This window comes from Manduca sexta, unplaced genomic scaffold, assembly GCF_014839805.1.
Source record: "Manduca sexta isolate Smith_Timp_Sample1 unplaced genomic scaffold, JHU_Msex_v1.0 HiC_scaffold_2293, whole genome shotgun sequence".
NCBI classification, from domain to species: Eukaryota; Metazoa; Arthropoda; class Insecta; order Lepidoptera; family Sphingidae; genus Manduca; species Manduca sexta.
This window is the reverse complement of record NW_023593243.1, coordinates 6449-25219: the sequence shown is the minus strand read 5'-3', so window position 1 is coordinate 25219 and position 18771 is coordinate 6449. Positions and strand designations below refer to the sequence as shown.

Here is an 18771-nt window from a genome sequence, read left to right as displayed (position 1 = left end):
TTAAAATAACGTGCGGGATAGAGAATAAGGCCCTGATTGAATCATTTCTGCTATAAATCCGACGCATCAAAACCTTTATAGAAAGCTATTAATCAAAAATAAATTCTAACGTTATGCATTTAGAATTGCAAACCGTTCTGCCAACTTATTATTTAGTTAGGTCGCAGCGTGATGGCTGAACACGGTCGGGTAGCGTGAAAAGTTAAAAGTGATGACGCTTCATAATTATTGGCTCAACACTGACTTGAATAACAATTTAATAACGAATTGTCAATTTGGGAAACCTTTCCTTGCATAATGATTCAAAGAACTTTCTAGACCATTTCAATGCTAAGGGAAGTCGATATATTGCACTATAAAAAACATACATTATATAAGTAGAAATATACCTTATGTAGTGTTTACTAAGACATAAAGTTCATAAGTTCGAGTTGGTGCTGAGCTATTGCGAGGCTTGTAAATATTTTAATAGTTTATATTTTCTACTGAACAATGCTTTTTTATATTGTTCTTGAGTTTTTGAGTTTTGTATTATTCGTAGTCACGTTTAAACTCAAAATAAAGCAACGACGAAGAGTTATGTAGAGTATAGAATGGTCATTACAATATTTTAATATAAATTATTACAAAGAAACAGTAACATAAACATCACATTATGTAGATATTTATTGCTACAATTCGTGTCCTTATTTTTTATTTAAATAATTTTGACAAGTTTATAGTTATCAAAATTTATACTATGCATACACCATTAGATTTTAATTAAAAAAAAAAACAACAAAAATCGTAATCTACTGCCATCACTGAACACCTATATGCCAAAAAAAATATTTAAAAAAAAAAGGAGAAATTTTTTGGTAAAAAGTTACATTTATTCATAATAATTATGGTTTCCCAGTGTCCATTAGTCAATTCATACAACTTGATAGTTTTTACTACGTCCTTATTCATCAAATAATTGTTTCTTACGGGCATTTAGTACTTGTCGAAATTCAATCTAACTTGTGATCTACATGGTATTTGTTACTAATTGTGTACATTTTATACAGCATAATAATTTTAACTCGGCATAGCTTTGTCGTCTACATAAAAGAATTCTGACTGCACATGTATCTTGCCTCCTACACACTCCATTTTTGATAATTAAAATCTATTGGTGTATAAAAAAAATGTTTAAACTATTTTAAATATTATCTATGTCTATTATACTCTATGTAAGTATCTATTTTAAATAATATCTATATCGATTATACTTTACGTAAGAAACTTTTTTGCTTTATTTTGATATTTATAACTGCCAAGCCTCTCCCACCGTGTTCCCTAACGTTTGCTATATTAGTCAAACCAGTCACTATTTATTTATATAATCGAATTATAAACGAAAACGAATTGAACGCGAAACGTAATTCGTGCACTCGCCACATCACTACGGGTCAACGACGCGAGTGAGATTGACAAACGGACAGACTGTATTTTATATATATATTCACCTGGCAAATGACGAGGTACGACGGCGTGGCGATTGCGACTGGCGACGGTTGTGAGTTGTTGACATGATTTTTATAACAATTACACAAAATTTCGTTAATTATTATTTTGGACTTTTAAATTAATAATATCATTATTTATTGAACAGCGAAGCTGTATGCTAGTATCCATAAAATCAACGAACAATTAGAAACCGTTGTTAGTTGTAATCGCTATGCTCTAGGATCACTATTTACTGTGTAGATTTTGCTGTGTGTGGTCTAAGCTTGTTAGACTTCTATCCCTCTGCAAACTGAGGGAATTTTAGTCATCTTCGTCTCGCTCAGTACCTTGTGTCAAGGTTTGATATCTATTTCAACATATCCCTGTCTTTAGGGAGGCTTAATAGATAACATACGTTTTAAATATGTCAGAAGGAAAAGGTATTTTTTTATAAAAAAAGTACCGGAAAAGTAGGTCGGACAATTCATATTAAGATTTCCAAAAATGATCTAGCCAGTGGTGTAACAATACGAATACACAATGCTACGGGTATCAGGGCATCGCGAAATTTTGCAATATTTTCTAAATCCTTTGCGTATTGTGAGTAGCAATAGTTGGGTTGGGTGGAACGGACTGTCGAAACTAATGTCTGGTTCAAAGCCCAATGGCACGTACCTCTGACTTTTCTAAAGTTATGTGTGTATTGTGAAATCTTGCTTGCTTTAACGATACAACAAAATATCGTGATGAAACCTGCATACCTGAGAAGTTCTCCATAAGGATTTTGAAGGTATGTGAAGTCTGCCAACTCGCACTAGGTCAGCATGAACGACTAAGGCTTAAACTCCCCAGTAAAGGAACAATATATCAAGGGCTGATAGAATTTTGTATATTGAAACTTGTAAGAAACAAAAGGTCCGCGGAAAAAAATATAAAGGTACAGATTTTTCACACTAGGAGACGCCTGTTCGATTTATTAGCCTCGAACCTTCAGTGAAGTTACACTACTGGACGTCACTTGCTATCTTTGGAGCGATTCCGAAGACAAACCGATGAGTCTGTCAGCATGTTAGTAAACTTTAGTCTTATTGGTCGAACCGAACAAAATTTTGGATCTTTTATTCTATTATTGTATTTATTTTTATTATATTATTGAAATCGGCCTCAAGACAGTAAATAAAACTTACCATTTGGCCATCTTATTGATTAGCTTGTAAATCAAGTCGTTTTTTTATTTGGCGCCAAAAATCAATATGGCGGAGGTGTATATTTTTTATTTGGCGCCAAAAGACAATATGGCAGGAGTATATGGCGGATTGGTTGTCGCCCAAGCCCCTTTAGAAGGAGAGAGCCTAATATTTTTCTAATCTTGTTATTTGTCGGGTGAAATGATGCATGTATTTTGTACGAAGCGCGGTTGGGACATGAGTCTCTGTTGATTTGTTATGTTAATAAAAAACATAAGAACAAGCTGGTTTTTTGTATACAAAAAAGTTAAGGAATTCGGATATTTCTTTGGTATAGTGTCGACTAAAAATAAATTATAAATCTGATTTTTAATATTGCAACATAGTAAATTCAATATTTAAAAAAAAAATCAAATAATGGCTCTCTGTCCATAATAAACTAAACGAACACAAATAAAAGACATACAATGGTTTATAAAAATATATTTCTAGTAGTCTATCTCTATTATTAAATAAAATAACAATAGATAAGTAATAAAAAAATATTTGCAGGAAGTTTTACATTCTGAAACTAGGCTGGTTGATGAATTCATCCGGGCAAACTCAAGGTTTACCTTTTAGTTCTTAACGAAAAACCAAACAAAAGGTCAGTTTTCGGACAATTGCGGACTTCTAGTCCAACTTTACTGAGTTAGCAGACTGTCAAGATCGAAAAAGTAAACAAGCAATATTTATGACTCGCGAGTCATTATCAACTATTATTGAAAGTAGTTAACTGCTATTTAAATTATCATTCTGCTTTTCGTATTTTAGTTTATTAATTTAAAATTTTAATAATGTAAGATATTTCAATATCCGCATTCCTTAACAATACTGTGTACAGCTGATAGAAGTAGCCGGGTAACCAGAAAATCAAAATGAACAATGTAGAGATATTACTAGCACGAGAATATAGATAAATGACTCGGATATTGACTTAAAACCTGCGAGGCGACCATGCAAAATGGTCATAGTATATTTTAGATAGGTAATTTATTTATTTTGTTTTAGTAAAAAACTCAGAAAAAAACATCACATTTTATCATAATTACAATTTAGTCGTGATTATTTCGATAAATATAGCAAAATATAATTACAAAGTAACTGTGGTTTATTTATATAACCTACAGATATATTTCCAAATCTATTATTTAGAGGAAGACATTATTGTCATAAAGTATTAATAGGATGTGTCACTCCATTCCTACCTTCATTTGTACTCAAAATCGATGGCTCCTAAGTAAACTATCATATCTGAAAAAATATTTTTGCGTTTCGTCATCTAGGTACTGTTTATTACCAAATTCATAAAAAGGGTCATAAAAAAAGATTTTTATTTAGGATTCATCGACATATCTGATTTTGATATTAGACTGTGCAATTAAGCATTTAATACATTGCTCAAAACAACTTGTACGCTCTATACTTGCTATCGCCTAACCGCCGTTTTCAAAAAATGTTCCAACCGCTTTTTCAATCCGTCGCCAAAATGGCCAATCAGGACAAAGATTTTTGACATATACAAAATTAATTGGTTACTTTGGGATAGGATCTAAGATTAAGATTGAGATCGTTTATTGAAAACGGCCGTAATTGTTTTGACTTCTAAAGTCGCTTTTTGTACTTTACGTTTATCAATTTGTAAGTAACTAGTTGGAACTGAACGAATTATGGGATTCAAGCGAAATTGAATCGTAAAGGCATGTTTGTATGGATGTATTTAACGTTTATATATTTGTATTTCAAATCTTGATAATTGACGGAACGCGCCCAATTTCTGGACTGTTAGTGCTATATGTACTAGTTATATATAATTTATATCAAATGTAATATAGTGATATGGTTATAAAATAAAGGCCTATTGTGGTTACTTGGTTTATTATTTTTATAAAACAATCCCTTTGATCCAGTAATAACTTATGTACGGACTATGGTTCTCAGTTTGAACTCAAAATCCTTTCTGCAAGATTTTTGTAAGTGTTGCTTTGACCATTTATAAAAGCCGAATAGGGGCAAATAGATAATTACATATTATTTTCAACGACTTTTAAAAGAGGAGAAGTTCTCAATTCGACGTTTTTTATGTTTACCTCAGAACTCTTGGCTGGGTGAACCGATTTTGATGATCCTTTTTTTATTTGAATGTTGATGTTCCCCGTATAGTCCCATATAAATTTCATTGTTGTTAGACCCTTGACTTCGGAGTTTCATGAGAAAACTGTTACCTCAGAACAGATTTGGATTTATTTTTAATTTGAAAGAATATACATCTAGATTGGTTGCATATAAATATTTTTTAAATCATTTCCTTATTGGTTTTTTAACTAAAATAACGAATGAGTATGTCGTCCAAGTAATTGCAATTGCTAATTTGGCTTCCCTGTGACCTACAGTGGTGTTTTTAAGGCTTGTTTGGTTGAGTCTACTTCGTACATACATACAATTAAAATTGAACTTTGTATTCTAGCATTTTTAATTATTCACCGACTCCAAAATTGTTAACCAATATATACTTATTATAATTAGGTTTTTAGTGGTTTTAGAAGGCAGATTAAAAGTTTTTAAAATTACATAATCATAGACACAAATTTCACACCATCCATATAGGTATATGTACTACGTACTAGATCTGGCGTTCCGAACACTCGCTATTCAACTGAAGTGTACTGCAATCCGGTATTGGTCGCCATTTTACTTATACTCTATTTAAAGCGCTTTAGCACTGTAGTTTAATGTTTGATTAGACGACGATTGATGTTTTAGCGCTGCAGCGGACTTTAGTTGTAACTCCAGGGGCCTTATTCTCTATCCCGCACGTTATTTTGACAGTGCGTAACAAGCACGTAACACAACGCATCATGTTTAGGACTATAGAAATTTGGCTTACAGAATACCATTCCACGCACATTTCTCGAAGATAACATGACACGGCCGCGTTACGCGTTGACACTATCATACAGAATAAGGGCCCAGATTTTGAAGAGATATTTTATATGGACGTTTATGTCTATAGAATACACACAAATACTTTTAAATTTACTGAAGGGAAATAAACAAACAGTTGATCATAATATTATATTTACGTAACAAAATAACATATTGTATTGCATCTTTTATAACAAATTACTCAGTAGTATTCTTAAAACTCATCATTCTCGAACGGATGGTACTTGTGGCCCAATGATCTGAAAATAAGACAATTTTACATGAACGAGAAAAGCTAGTAGCCAAGGGTAGTCCATTAACCCATTTACCAGCGGAATGTTTGCCGGCAAACATGACAGCTACATGACATTACGCGTGTCACGGGAATATAACATTACTATGTACTACATAATAGGTTATTTTTCCGTGACACGCATAATGTCATGTAACTGTCATGTTTGCCGGCAAACATTCCGCTGCTAAATGGTTTAATCATGTGAGGCTCGAAAGGGGGGAAAATAAAATCACGAAATATCACAAGGGGTGTTAATGGGATATTACGTGTATTTATTTTTCGTTGATGGCGCGATTTAATGTAAAAATTTCAATATCCTTTGTACAAAGAAAAATACACGTGATTTTGAGACAGGGAGAGGGTAGTCTAAAACCTCACCACATAACACCAGGGGGGAGGGGGGGAAAAGTCACTAAAACATCACGTGATTAATGAACGACCCCTAAGGAACCAGACGAGAACAAATCCACAAAATTTAAATAGCCATTACCGCTAGCCTATCAAGATTAAAACTTTCATTTTAGACATCAGTGGCAAAAGGTGAAAGTTTCCGAAATGGCATCCAACTATAGGTGCAAATCGCTCTGATGATAATTAGATTCTACAGAAATTCTACATTCTTTTTTATTATTTCTTTGAATGACGAGACGAGGTTGCCGTTCGGCTGATGGTAAACACCTTGAATTACAAAGTATTGTTTGGTATTCCATTACGCTCGCCATCCTGAGACATGAGATGTTAAGTCTTATTACATCCAGTAGTTACAGTGGCTACAATGTCCTTCAAACCGGAACACAACAGTGACTACACACTGTTTGGCCGCAGTAATAGACATTGCAGTAGTACCTACCATTAGTAAAGGAAATTCGACAGGAATCGAGTTATACCGATCCTTCGCCACTGTTAGTCATTATGCCGGCCCTCCCTAAAACTACCCCTAAGTCCACTGTCCCTAGTTTAGTTTTCCATCATCCCAGGTCCGCGCCATCAGCTCCCGAAGGTCCAGGAGTACTCACGCGGTCATGGGCACGAGACGTCCGTTGCAGTCGAAGCTGTCGATGAGCGCGACGTCCTCCGCCGACAGCTTGAAGTCGAACACGTCGAAGTTGCTCGCGATGCGCGACTTGGTCACCGACTTCGGGATCACGATGTTGCCGCGGTCGATCTGATACCTGCATATAAATAAACATTAGTGTACAGCCTGACCGGGAAAATAAAAAACCTTGGTGTATTGTGGTAAAATATGGAATTAACTTCTGTTACAGGACAACGTCAAATTTAAAACAGTTCAGTTTAAATGATTTATCAAAGGAGCATGTATTATTAAAAAACACAAATATGTATGGTCCATCCAAATCCTGTACCCATTAGTTGCGCACACGCCGTACTCATGTCGAATAAATCCAGTTCATTTTGATGATGGGTACACCCATAACAAGTGAAATAACCGTGGTAGCGCATTCTGACGATTAACTATGCTGTGGTTATCGTCACATCCATACGGATACTACGTTTAGGTAAAAAATTACAACGTCCTGATCCAACAAAGGACTCATATACTCTATGGACAAATTAGCTTTTGCTGGCGACATCGCCCGCGTGAAGAAGTTTTCCGGGATAAAAGTCCCGCTATATATTTTCTATAGAAAGAAACCTATAACTTTCCCAACGGTCTTAAACTATCTCCATACAAAATTAAAAATCCGTTCAGTAAATTTTTATAAAATCAATAACATACAGACAGACAGAAAGGGAACTACAAAGTGTCGACAGATTGTAAACAAAAATGATGTCCCCCCCGTGATCAAGAAGCCTGCAAAGTCTTCGAATCATCGCGAGAAAACTAAAACATTAAAACCGCGATAAAATCCGAAAAATAGTTTAATTTTAAAAATTATATTATTTAAAACGAACAACAGTTATTTCTCCCTTACCTGATCAACACCTGCGCGACAGTCTTGCCAAGTCTATCAGCGATGGCCTTGAGCTTGGGGTCCTCCATCAGCTGAGGGTCGTCGGGCTTCGCCCAGGGTCTGTCCGGCGAGCCGAGCGGAGAGTACGCCGTGATCTTGATGTCAAGGTCCTCGCAGAACTTCTTCAGGCGCGCTTGGTTCAAGTACGGGTGGCATTCCACCTGGAATTTGGGCGCGTTTTAGTAAAAAGCAGAATTGTGCCTTTAGAAATTATCAGAGGTTTGGTTAAATCCTCAACAACATATTTGGAGTGAAATCGTGACGCAAGTATCTATTTACATACTTGATGACATCAAATGTTTCAAATTAGGATATATTACTATGATGATTAGTAACGAACGTCAATATGGCGACGATAGCCTAGTTGGGTGTAGACCAGACTGACGATACGAATGTCCAAAGGTTCAAAACCCAAGGGCACACACCTCTAACTTATCTAAAGTCATGTGTATTTTTTGTAAATTATCAATTGCTTTAACGGTGAAGGAAACCTGCATAGCTGAGAAGTTCTCCATAAGAATTTTGAAGGTATGTGAAGTCTACCAATCCGCACTAGGCCAGCATGGTGTACTAGGGCCTAATCCCTCTCAGTAGTAGAGGAGGATTGTCCCCAGCAGTGAGACAGTATACAATACAGGGCTGATATTATTATCAAAAATGTCAAAAATTAATAATCGCCTATGTCATGGTGAGTGACTCTCTTCTACCATTTATTACCGTGTCACAATCTCACCTGATTAACGACGGGCTTGACGCTGGCACGCTCGAGCAGCCTCTTCAGCTGCTTGGAGTTGAAGTTGGAGACGCCGAGGCTCTTCACCAGGCCCTCCTTTTGCAGCGGCTCGAGGCTCTTCCATGTGTCCACGTAGTCCACCTCGGAGAATTGGATGTTGCCGCTCTCATCCGTTGGGAACAAGGGGCCGTCTTCCTGTTACAATTGATTTTCATTACTATTGATTTGATTTGGAATGTTGTGTCGCCTGCTGAGGGAGAACCATCTCTTGACATCTTGATTATCTGGAACTCATTTCGCTAACCATAAGGTGGAGATAAGTCACTTTGACATGAACTATTTAATAAGGGTGATGGATCATACACGATCCTAACAGCCATTTTCAATAAACGATCCCAATCTCAATCTTCAATCCAATTCCGAGGAGGATCACAATTATAATAACTCATTTGTAAGCGTCCAAAATACTTTCTGATTGACTGGTGCATTTTTTATATAGATTGAAAAATTAAGATCATTTATTATAGATAAATAACAATAAATAATAATAATAAAAGAGTTGAACGGACTGCCGAGACGAACGTCCGCAGGATCAAAATTCAAAGGTTTGTGTGATCCCCGTTGATTGACCGCCGCAGACGAAATTCAGCTGGGAGGATTCATGCAACAAGTTCCTATGTTAATTTTTCCTTACGTCGCAAAAATGAGATTTAAAAAAAATCATGTTGGCAAAATTAGAAAAGATAATGATTGATGGTTCCTCCTTTCATGGATTATTGATTTTTTTTTTAATGAAAAAAGACTTAAAAACATGTGATATATACATATTATATAACATAGAGCCTTTTAATAGTGAACCGTTTTTTGCAACCCACCTTATACGCCTGAGGCCAGTGTATGAGGTACAGATCAAGGTACTCCACGTTGAGGTTGTCGAGGCTCTTCTGCAACGCACCACGCACCAGGTCGGGCCGGTGGAACGTGTTCCACAGCTTGGACGTGATGAACAACTCCTCCCTGGAAACCAGACGTGATTGTACCTTCGGATGTTGCTAAATAACGAAGTTTACATTACAAGAAAAATTTCAGAAGTGAAAAAAATATATTATTGTTAAATGTAGGTAGATGTTGTAACTGACTTTTGGATGACCAATACCTCAGTCCTCCCCGTGACCATGAAGGCTGCAGTCTTCGAAACTTTGGAAGATAACTTTAGAAATGTGAGATGTTTATGCCATTGGGTTTTGAAATTGTGGGCATGCGTCTCGGCAGCCCATTTCACTTCCAATTAGGCTATCGCCGAAAATGCTACGCAATTATATAAACCCAACTAGATCTCCGTTATCGACCAGAGAAATGTGTGATGTGCTCCCTGACCTTTGACGACTCCCTCGCTGATCTTGGCAGTGATGGCCTCCCCGACTTCCTTCTCGTTTCCGTACACAAACGCGCAGTCGATGTGCCTGTAGCCGATGTCGATAGCATCCTTAACGGCTTGTGTCACTTCGCCTGGCTTGGACTGGAAGACAAAAAAATGTATGCCGCAAAACGAGTATTGTTTAAAATTAGTTAGTTGTGATTAACTCACTGCCACCAGCTTGCTTATCTGATGGCTTATGTCGGTGATATTCGTTCTTCTATTTTATTTATTTTATTATATTATATTCAAGTGGCTCACGGCTATCAAAAACAAACACATTTAGGACGAAATGAATACAATAGATGAGCCAACTGCCACCGCAGATATTTCCTCATTACTGATTCGATCACGTAGACAAATACTAAACATAGTTATTATTCTGATATTACTGAAAACATCAGACAAGTCATAATCATTAATGTCTCGTCCTCTCCCAGTGTCCGTCCCGAGTCGAGGTTCGTAACTCGTTAGTGGGTCGCCTTCAGCATAGTCGCTTAATTTTCAAGGGTTGTGAGCGCCTAAGGCACTCCCTAAAGTCCAGTGTATTAATATAAGCCGGTCCTGCCAGGCTAAAGTATAGTCAAGTAAAAAAAAACTGACATGCACAACAGCAGTTATCAGTTAAAGATTGCTTGATGCTTTAATCCCCAACTCTCTTTCCGTGCCCACGATTCGTATTTACAAAGTAATGCCGATCATAGATTATGCCAAACTGAAGTTCGGTTAAACCTTGTGAAGTTTGTAGATAGTTTATCTGGTTCAATAGAAATGTGTAGTGGTATCCAATCGATTAACACTCCAGTTTTATCTGTAGTTATTGAGTTGAGAGACGGGACCTTTGTTTACGAATGATAACATAACGATCCTAACTACGTTTGAAACAATAATACAAAATGAATAATGCTCTGCAACTCTAGGATCGGCAAAGTTTGACATGCTTACAAACAATGACGTAAATTACAAATAGACTAACAAAATTGCACATAAAAACAGCGCAGTATTTACTATAGTCACAGTCCTAGCGGCTCGCATTGATACGGCCCGAGCATAGACTAATATATAATACTGGAAATAGACTGGCAACTCTCAGTTAGAAATTTCATAACGTTGAGCGACATCTGGACGCCATACAGGCAAATAAAATAAATATACCTATGCATGTATATGCATATATAGGTTTCTAACTTTCAAAATAATATATTTAATTCTATGTCGACCCATCGGTAGAAAAAGTCGTAATTGTAAAACACTGGTTCTTAGTAACAATTTTTGGAATATAATATGCTGTTATGTAAACAACAAATTAGGAATTTGTTTTATTAAGTGTCAGAATCAGTGTTTTGCAGATAAACTTTGTTCTACGTATGGGTCGAAATGTAATGGTTTGACCCAATTCAAAGATAAATAATACAATAGTATATTTTAAACTAATTTATTTCTTTTACACATTTATTAATACATTGTCTGATGTTCCGGGACATTATGTAAAATGTTTTACAAACAACACTACACTGATATAAATAGTTCAATTTCTTATAGAGAGCCTATCTAATGTATGTCACTAACACTTACACTAACACAGTCAATAGGTATTTCTTAAATACGGAAGAACTGAAGCTCAATTCAACGTAAATATACAACAAAAAACAAAAATCACAAGAAAATGCGCACGAGTATACAAATTTACCGACAGAAAAATATCTTATGACGTTTACTAGAAGTTGCTATTGTTTGTTAGCAGTAAACTACTATAAAATACTAAAAATATTGCTATTCGTCCAAATTTATTTTAAAATTATAAGTATTGTAGATAACTTTTATAGGAAGTAATAAAATTTATTTTTAAAGCATAACTGCTTGTTTAGTTCTAGCTTAAATAAAAAAAATACCAGAATTATCAAAATTTATACGTACTAAAACTAACATATAATGAACTAGTCACACTGAGAAAAGATATTAAGAAATTAGTGCCATGTATAGGGGAGAGATGGCGCTTATTCTAAAAAAAAATAATTAGTTCGAAGTTACCAGGGCATGGGCCCGAGTGTGCCCGAGCGTTGACCGCCCCGTCGCCATGACAGTCAAATAAAATGCATGAATATTAGTTAAAAAATAAATTAAATAGTGTATACTTATTACTAATGTATGAAATGACAAGTTTTTTACGTTCACAGTTGAAGTATAATTTGTACATCATCTAAAAAGACGGGAAGGCATTTTATTTATAAAAATACAAAAATTTAGTAGTTAGTAGCTCGGACAACGTATCTATGTAATAAAAACATCTTAGCTTACAAATGCTTTCAAATTGGTTATCAATTGATCGTAAGGTCGGGATTAGAATTGTTATTAAAATCGGCTGTTGAGGCTCTCACGTATGAACACGATACGACGTCGCGACGTGGTACCATGCGACATCGTTTCACACTGGACGTCGTATAATAGAATTCTAAAACAAGCAACGTAAAATTCGCAACACGACATCGCAACGTGCCACGGAAACACAGAACCGTGTACTATAAATGATTTTATACTAAATAACTAAATATGTTAACAATATCAAATACCTGATTTAAAGGCAATATATTTTTTATAATAATAAAATTAACTTGGTTGTATCGGCATACACTACTGTTATTTAATTTCCTGTGTCAGATGTTATCATAGTTATCAGTCAATTGAATAAACGCCACATCACTGAGAGATATCTTTATACTCGGTGCTATACTAGAGTTAATACTATGATATGACCCTTTTTGCTTGTTGTCATATCACAAAAACAATAATACAGACATGAACATACCATTAGCAGAGTTAATAGGTCCAATAGTATATACTATATAGTAAGTAAAAAAATTGGAAAACTAAAACCAGGATTTTCGGTGAAAATATTCATTATTAATGCATAATTTTTAATGCACATGGCACAATGTTAGAAAAGGTGAATACAAGTATGTGGTTTCATTTAGTAACGGAATGTCAGTAAGGTCAAAAAATAGGTTTAACTGTATACTATTATAGCACCCAACATTATGTACCTCAGTTCACCTTAACTAAACATTTAGTCTCAATGAGCTTTATGATTGAACACTTATTAATTAAGAACTCACTTTCAAATACTCAATTTGATAATTTACATGCAAATTAAATAATTTATCAACAGAACTTTATGACTAGAAAAAGTTTTCATAAAAACATATTCATTATATAAAAAAATTATCAACTAATTATTTACTGACCTCAATCATTTATGTGAAACGTGATTCAAATAATTGTTTATCTTTAATTTTGTCAGTTCGGCCTGTGTAAAAGCCATTTTTGAGTATAAACAGAATGTTTCTTACAAGTTTTTATTTGACTTGCAATGTTTGTATGTATAATTGGGTAAAATTTTGCAAATTAATTTCAAGCATTTATCCCTAACTGATTAAGAGGATTTTTTTAATAATATCATAATATAATAGTGATATACTTGTGTAGGCACTTATTTTCATCAAGTTTTCAGCGGTTTATATGTAGGAGACAGGATCCAATCATGTATAGAATTTAAATATTTATGTATCATACAGATTTACTTAGTTGTACCTAAATTTCAAAATAGTTGTAGTATTTAGAATATAGCAGATTAAGTATAAAAATTTAATAAAATTGTATAATTGTAAAATGTAGATAGATATTGTAACTTTGAGTTTTCAGACCACACATCAGTCCTCCCCTAGACCATGAAGGCTGCAGTCTTCAAAATCTCGAGAGACAATTATAATATAAAAAACCAAGATAAAATCTAAAATATTGTTTTATTTCAATGTCTACCATTCATGTTATAGTTCCAATACACATTATTATTTTGATTCAATATTACACATAAGAATTACAACTAATTAAAAAAAAATGACCCTCTTTATAACTATTAAGCCAACTTGTCTTATTGGATGTACCCTGACTGATCCTGGAGCCTGGCTTATTGGTATAAGCCACTATTCTACTATGGGTATTCTCACTATTAATAGTCGCAATTGGATTTATCAAAGACAAAAACAAAAAGTATCCTCCCTAAAGCAAAGTACTTCGTGTGCGAATTTATTTCCTACAATCAAAGAATGCTAGCTTAGAAGTTAGGACAGTTAATACTTTGTTGAAACGCAACATAGATTTTAACGAATCATTATAAAGAAATAACTTTTTTTATATACGTGTTCGTGTACATAGTAATTTACCGGCAATTTTAATGAACGTATGACATAAGACCACAACAAAAAATAGCGCTTTACAAACCTTCCATGTCCCCAAACCAAGAATCGGGCAGTTGAGCCCGTTGTAGAACTTAACAAACGGCACTTTTGAGGCCATTTTCACACAATATTCGAATAATATTTTTAAATAATTACAGACGAACTGCAATACGAAATACGACGACGACAGCCGGCCGAAGGTTGCCAAGTTCAACCTTTGTATGGGACCAAAGAGCATTACAATACTACGGAAAGTATTGGACATTGAAATCACTACTATAGTTGCTACGTATATTGGAATACTTTGAGTTTGATTTTCGAATTGGATATTTAATCGAAATATCTTGTAACGTAGGTACTTATTAAATAAAAATATTATATTGGTATTTTGATTTTTTATACCTGTAGATACACGCAAGAGGAAGAAACGGTATTGATTAGTTACTAGGTAATATTATTTATCTATCAAAAAATATTCTGAGACGAATATTATCTACAGCTGTTTATAAGACGTCGGTTAACTTTATTGCCTCTCAAGATAAATTCCATATATTCCTATCTACGATAAACCAAGAGTGTGGAAAATATTTTTTATGTAATTTGGCTGTGTAGCTCAAGAAAAATAATATAATTTCTTAGTTACTCATATGAACAATTAACAATAGATTTGATTCTAAGTGAATGAGGATGAAAAAATATGTAACTAAATAATTCTATAAATTTCCGATCTTTTGAGTAAAGCTAGCAACATTTTCAATACTAGACTGCGAAGCGGTAAAGTTTCCCACATCAATTAATAATACAAGGACATTTAAATTATAAAGCCAACAGTCACGACAATATTGTATTCATATTAAATCGTCACCTATACGTTTGTATTGTTCCAATCAATACCTAAGTAGCTATGTCCACTGTCCACTGCGCTGGCTTAAGGCATTGCCCCGCGCAAACGGCCTTGAGCAATTCCATCCATACTTGGCGACGCAGGTGTTTCAATCGGGAATGTATGTACAAAAATTTTGGAATACTTAATTTCTTAAAAAAATATTTTATCTCTTTGAAAATTTTAACTACCAAAATGTTCCTCGCGTTCCTAAAGCGGCGATAGCCTAGTTGGGTGTGGAACGGACTGCCGAGACGAATGTCCGCAGGTTCAAATCCCAAGGGCACACACTTCTGACTTTTCTAAAAATCATGTGTGTATTCTTTGTGAATTTAGCGTTCGCTTTAACGGTGAAGGAAAACATCGTGAGGAAACCTGCACATTTGAGAAATTCTCTAAAAGAATTTCGAAGGTGTGTGAAGTCTACCAACCCGCACTAGGCCAGCGTGGTGGACTAAGGCCTAATCCCTCTCAGTAGTAGAGGAGGCCCGTGCTCAGCAGTGGGCAAGTATTATAATACAGGGCTGATATTATTATTATATTAAATGTTCCTCATTAAATTTTTTATCTAACCGTGTTGGTTTCAAATTAAAATGATATGTACTTAAGGAGATTTCTGGAAACAAAAAAAATTGTGGCATTGTCATTATAAAATTAATGATACTATATCCACATAGTAAAAAATATATAACCAAAGTAAAATAACATTTGTAGTCGTATAAAATCCAATATTTTTCTAAATGTACTTATTATTTTCGAATATACATCTTCTAGAAATTCGTTTAGCACACCGTCTTGGATGTTACACAGCATTAATCGTGTTGGCCGAAATTACAACGGTACCGAAGTATATCGTAATTTTTTATTATATTTTGTAGTTTATGAAGAACGGTCCGTAACTAGTTTATCTACCATTAGAAAATCTAGCTACAATATGAATATTTTTGAACACTTGGGTAGTGGTTGTGAATCCGCGACCTTCGTCAGCCGTCGACTTATTTACCACTAGATTATCGGTTATGATTTGGTATAATAATTGTTCTAAAGATTGTTGGTGTCTGTTAACTTTACCTTTTTCCTTGATGAGATCAACATAATACGTGTTACACCTTTACCAACTAAAACCATGGGAAATGCTAATTGTGACACATATATTCAATCTGCATTGCAAACAACACGCACATAAGCACTTATTTTAGTACCTACAGTGTACTGGTTAGCCTTGATTGTAGACATAATGAATAATGTACTACATTCCTTATGAAAGATAGACTCACATTGGTTTGCCGGCATGATAGAGCATGCTGGTCTGTTATAACGCAGTCTTAATCGTATTGGAAGACGGAGTGCGAAAATCAGCCTAGCCTTTAAACCTTTTTTTTTTTAAAAGGGTCAGAAAGTATATGTTTTCGTTTTTCCGGGGACTATTTTGGTGGGCGATCGTCTTGCGCCCCCTTAGGCCTCAGTGCCATACGCACTTTACACTTACTTTGGGTTTTGACTTGGTTATAAAGAACTAATCACTAACTAGACGTGAATTTAAATTCTTTACTTGTCAATACTTGTTTAGTTACCCAGATTAAAGGTGAAACAAAATATATGAAAATGGACCTTAAGCTATAACCTTAAGGAACGACCTCAGGGAACGACAGTATCCTTTGACAGTTGACACAATTATGCCGGCTTCCTAATTGCTTGTTCACGCTTCGCTTGGAGAACCGCATGCCATATGACGAGAAACACGTGTACCACCAATCAGTTCCACCACTTAATGACGCTGAAAATATCTATGAGCTATTGAAGTTTTTGTTAATGATTGGGATAGAAAAGGCTACGAAGCTTTGATTCCGCAAGCCGAATACTCGATATCAGCTTATCCTAGCTAATATAAGTGTAGGAAGATATAAAATTATTCTAAGAATTGTAATATAAACACCTCGGGAGGATAGATGACCCGATTCATTATTTGGAAACACAACAACAACTCTTAGGCCATATTAGGATAGTACTACGCACCCCCGCATCGGTTCGTGCTGGACAGACGGGAGAGATAGTGTCCCCAGCATGCAAGGAAAGAAAGCTTCGCGAATACCGAATGCGCGTTATAGATTGCCAAGATTTATGAAGCTCGTAGTAAAGTAACGTTAATGCTTTTTTGTTTATATTAATCGCATTTTACTAATTAATGAAACGTATATATTTTTTCTTACACATCTTATTAGTGATTATCATGTGTAAAGAAGATGAAGATTTTCGACCATCCACTAAACCTCGTGATTCTCCATTCGATATGTTCAAATATAAATACTTAGGTAATATTTTAACACATTTCCGTGGTCTATGTTCGTATTTGAGATGGCATCAAGTATTATGCCGCTTTCAGTCTAAAAACATTACTAGAAAAAAGAAGCGACGCGAAGTCAAAGAAATATAACCAACCTTCCAAGTGCCCAGGCCGAAGGCGGGTATCGTTTGGCCATTATTCAATTTAACGACTGGTACGGGCGCCATTTTTACAAACTTTTTCACACAACCACACAGCGAGGCGAAGGAACACTGAGTGAACTGTCTTATCGTTTAACTCTTGTATTATAATAAATTACGTAATCGACGATCCCGCTGCGATTGATAACTTATCAGGGGGCAATTGATGTTTATTATTTTATTGAAGCGTACTATTTTTTTTACTACGAATTTTCTAGATCTAATCGGTATTGTAACCAAATTAAGAAATTTTTCAAGTTGAATAATTTATTTATAGAGAAACAGTTGTGTAAATTGAGCTAAACAGGGGGCAACGAGTCATGATCATCTAAAGATATGTGACATCCACCACTCCCGAGTTATATCCACTATACACGTACTAATTCAAGAGATAAATAAGATTTGTATACATCGGTACCTCGAACTTTTTAATTATTACTAATTCTTTGCCGGATGCCCATGCACGGATGAACATTTGTCGCGGCACTAGACACAGTCTGGTGTGCCTCAGCGGCGAAAGTTGAAATTTTCCGAAAAGGAATCCGACACAACATATAGGTACTTATGTGCATAAATGCGGTCTGCAAATTGTTCTGATGATAATTAGATTCTATATAAAGAGAAGCCGGCAGGAATCGGGTTATATGGACCCTTAACTCGAGTTGGGTTTAGATCGAGTCAACTCGAGTTGAATTCTTTTTAACTCGAGTTTAAATACTTACTCTATTTATGTTACGAAGATTTAATCTTAAATACATAAAACATGTATACATGATGAATAAATAAATTCCTTTTTTATTTAAATTCACCTGGTGAGTTATTACATTTGTAAAAATAACCCAAACAAATCATTACTCAGTTTCATTTTACCCAGTTAACTCGAGTTACTTAACTCGAGTTGAACTAGAGTTACGTGAATTTCAACTCGAGTTAGCTCGAGTTGTTTATCCCGAGTTGACACATCACTACCTTCGCCACCTGCGGACATTCGTCTCGGAAGTCCATTTTACACCTAACTAGACTATCGCCGCTTAAACTGTGACTATACATTTCAACTATACTTTAAAAATTGTGGCGCCCGGTGCACGCCGCGCCGCTCCTTGTCATATGTGCCGTCCGAGGCCACGGTC

The 18771-nt window shown here is 35.1% G+C and overlaps 1 protein-coding gene across 2 annotated transcripts; it reads right to left on the bottom strand.

Annotated features, from left to right (window-relative positions):
- Nucleotides 1-5757: 5757 nt before the first annotated feature.
- On the bottom strand, nt 5758-17751 carry LOC119192049 (aldo-keto reductase family 1 member B1-like). 2 transcript variants are annotated; one of them, XM_037445897.1, is made up of 7 exons: nt 17597-17751; nt 10001-10141; nt 9498-9641; nt 8623-8817; nt 7851-8050; nt 6933-7088; nt 5758-5881 (listed from the first exon to the last, which is right to left on the bottom strand). In XM_037445897.1, the coding sequence occupies exons 1-7, from the start codon at nt 17666-17668 to the stop codon at nt 5836-5838; spliced, it is 954 nt and encodes a 317-aa protein (XP_037301794.1). In that variant the 5' UTR covers nt 17669-17751; the 3' UTR covers nt 5758-5835. The 2 variants fall into 2 exon arrangements, with proteins under 2 accessions (XP_037301794.1, XP_037301793.1); XM_037445896.1 differs by lacking the exon at nt 17597-17751 and adding an exon at nt 14318-14512.
- Nucleotides 17752-18771: the final 1020 nt, after the last annotated feature.

Excerpts from the sequence above, each read along its gene's own strand:
- LOC119192049 (XM_037445896.1), bottom strand. The coding sequence starts at position 14,512 with ATGCTCTTTGGTCCCATACAAAGGTTGAACTTGGCAACCTTCGGCCGG. Across the intron at positions 8,051-8,622 it reads TCAAGCCCGTCGTTAATCAG|GTGGAATGCCACCCGTACTT; the intron begins GTGAGATTGTGA and ends CCCAAATTCCAG. Across the intron at positions 5,882-6,932 it reads CGTCTCGTGCCCATGACCGC|ATCATTGGGCCACAAGTACC; the intron begins GTGAGTACTCCT and ends TCTTATTTTCAG.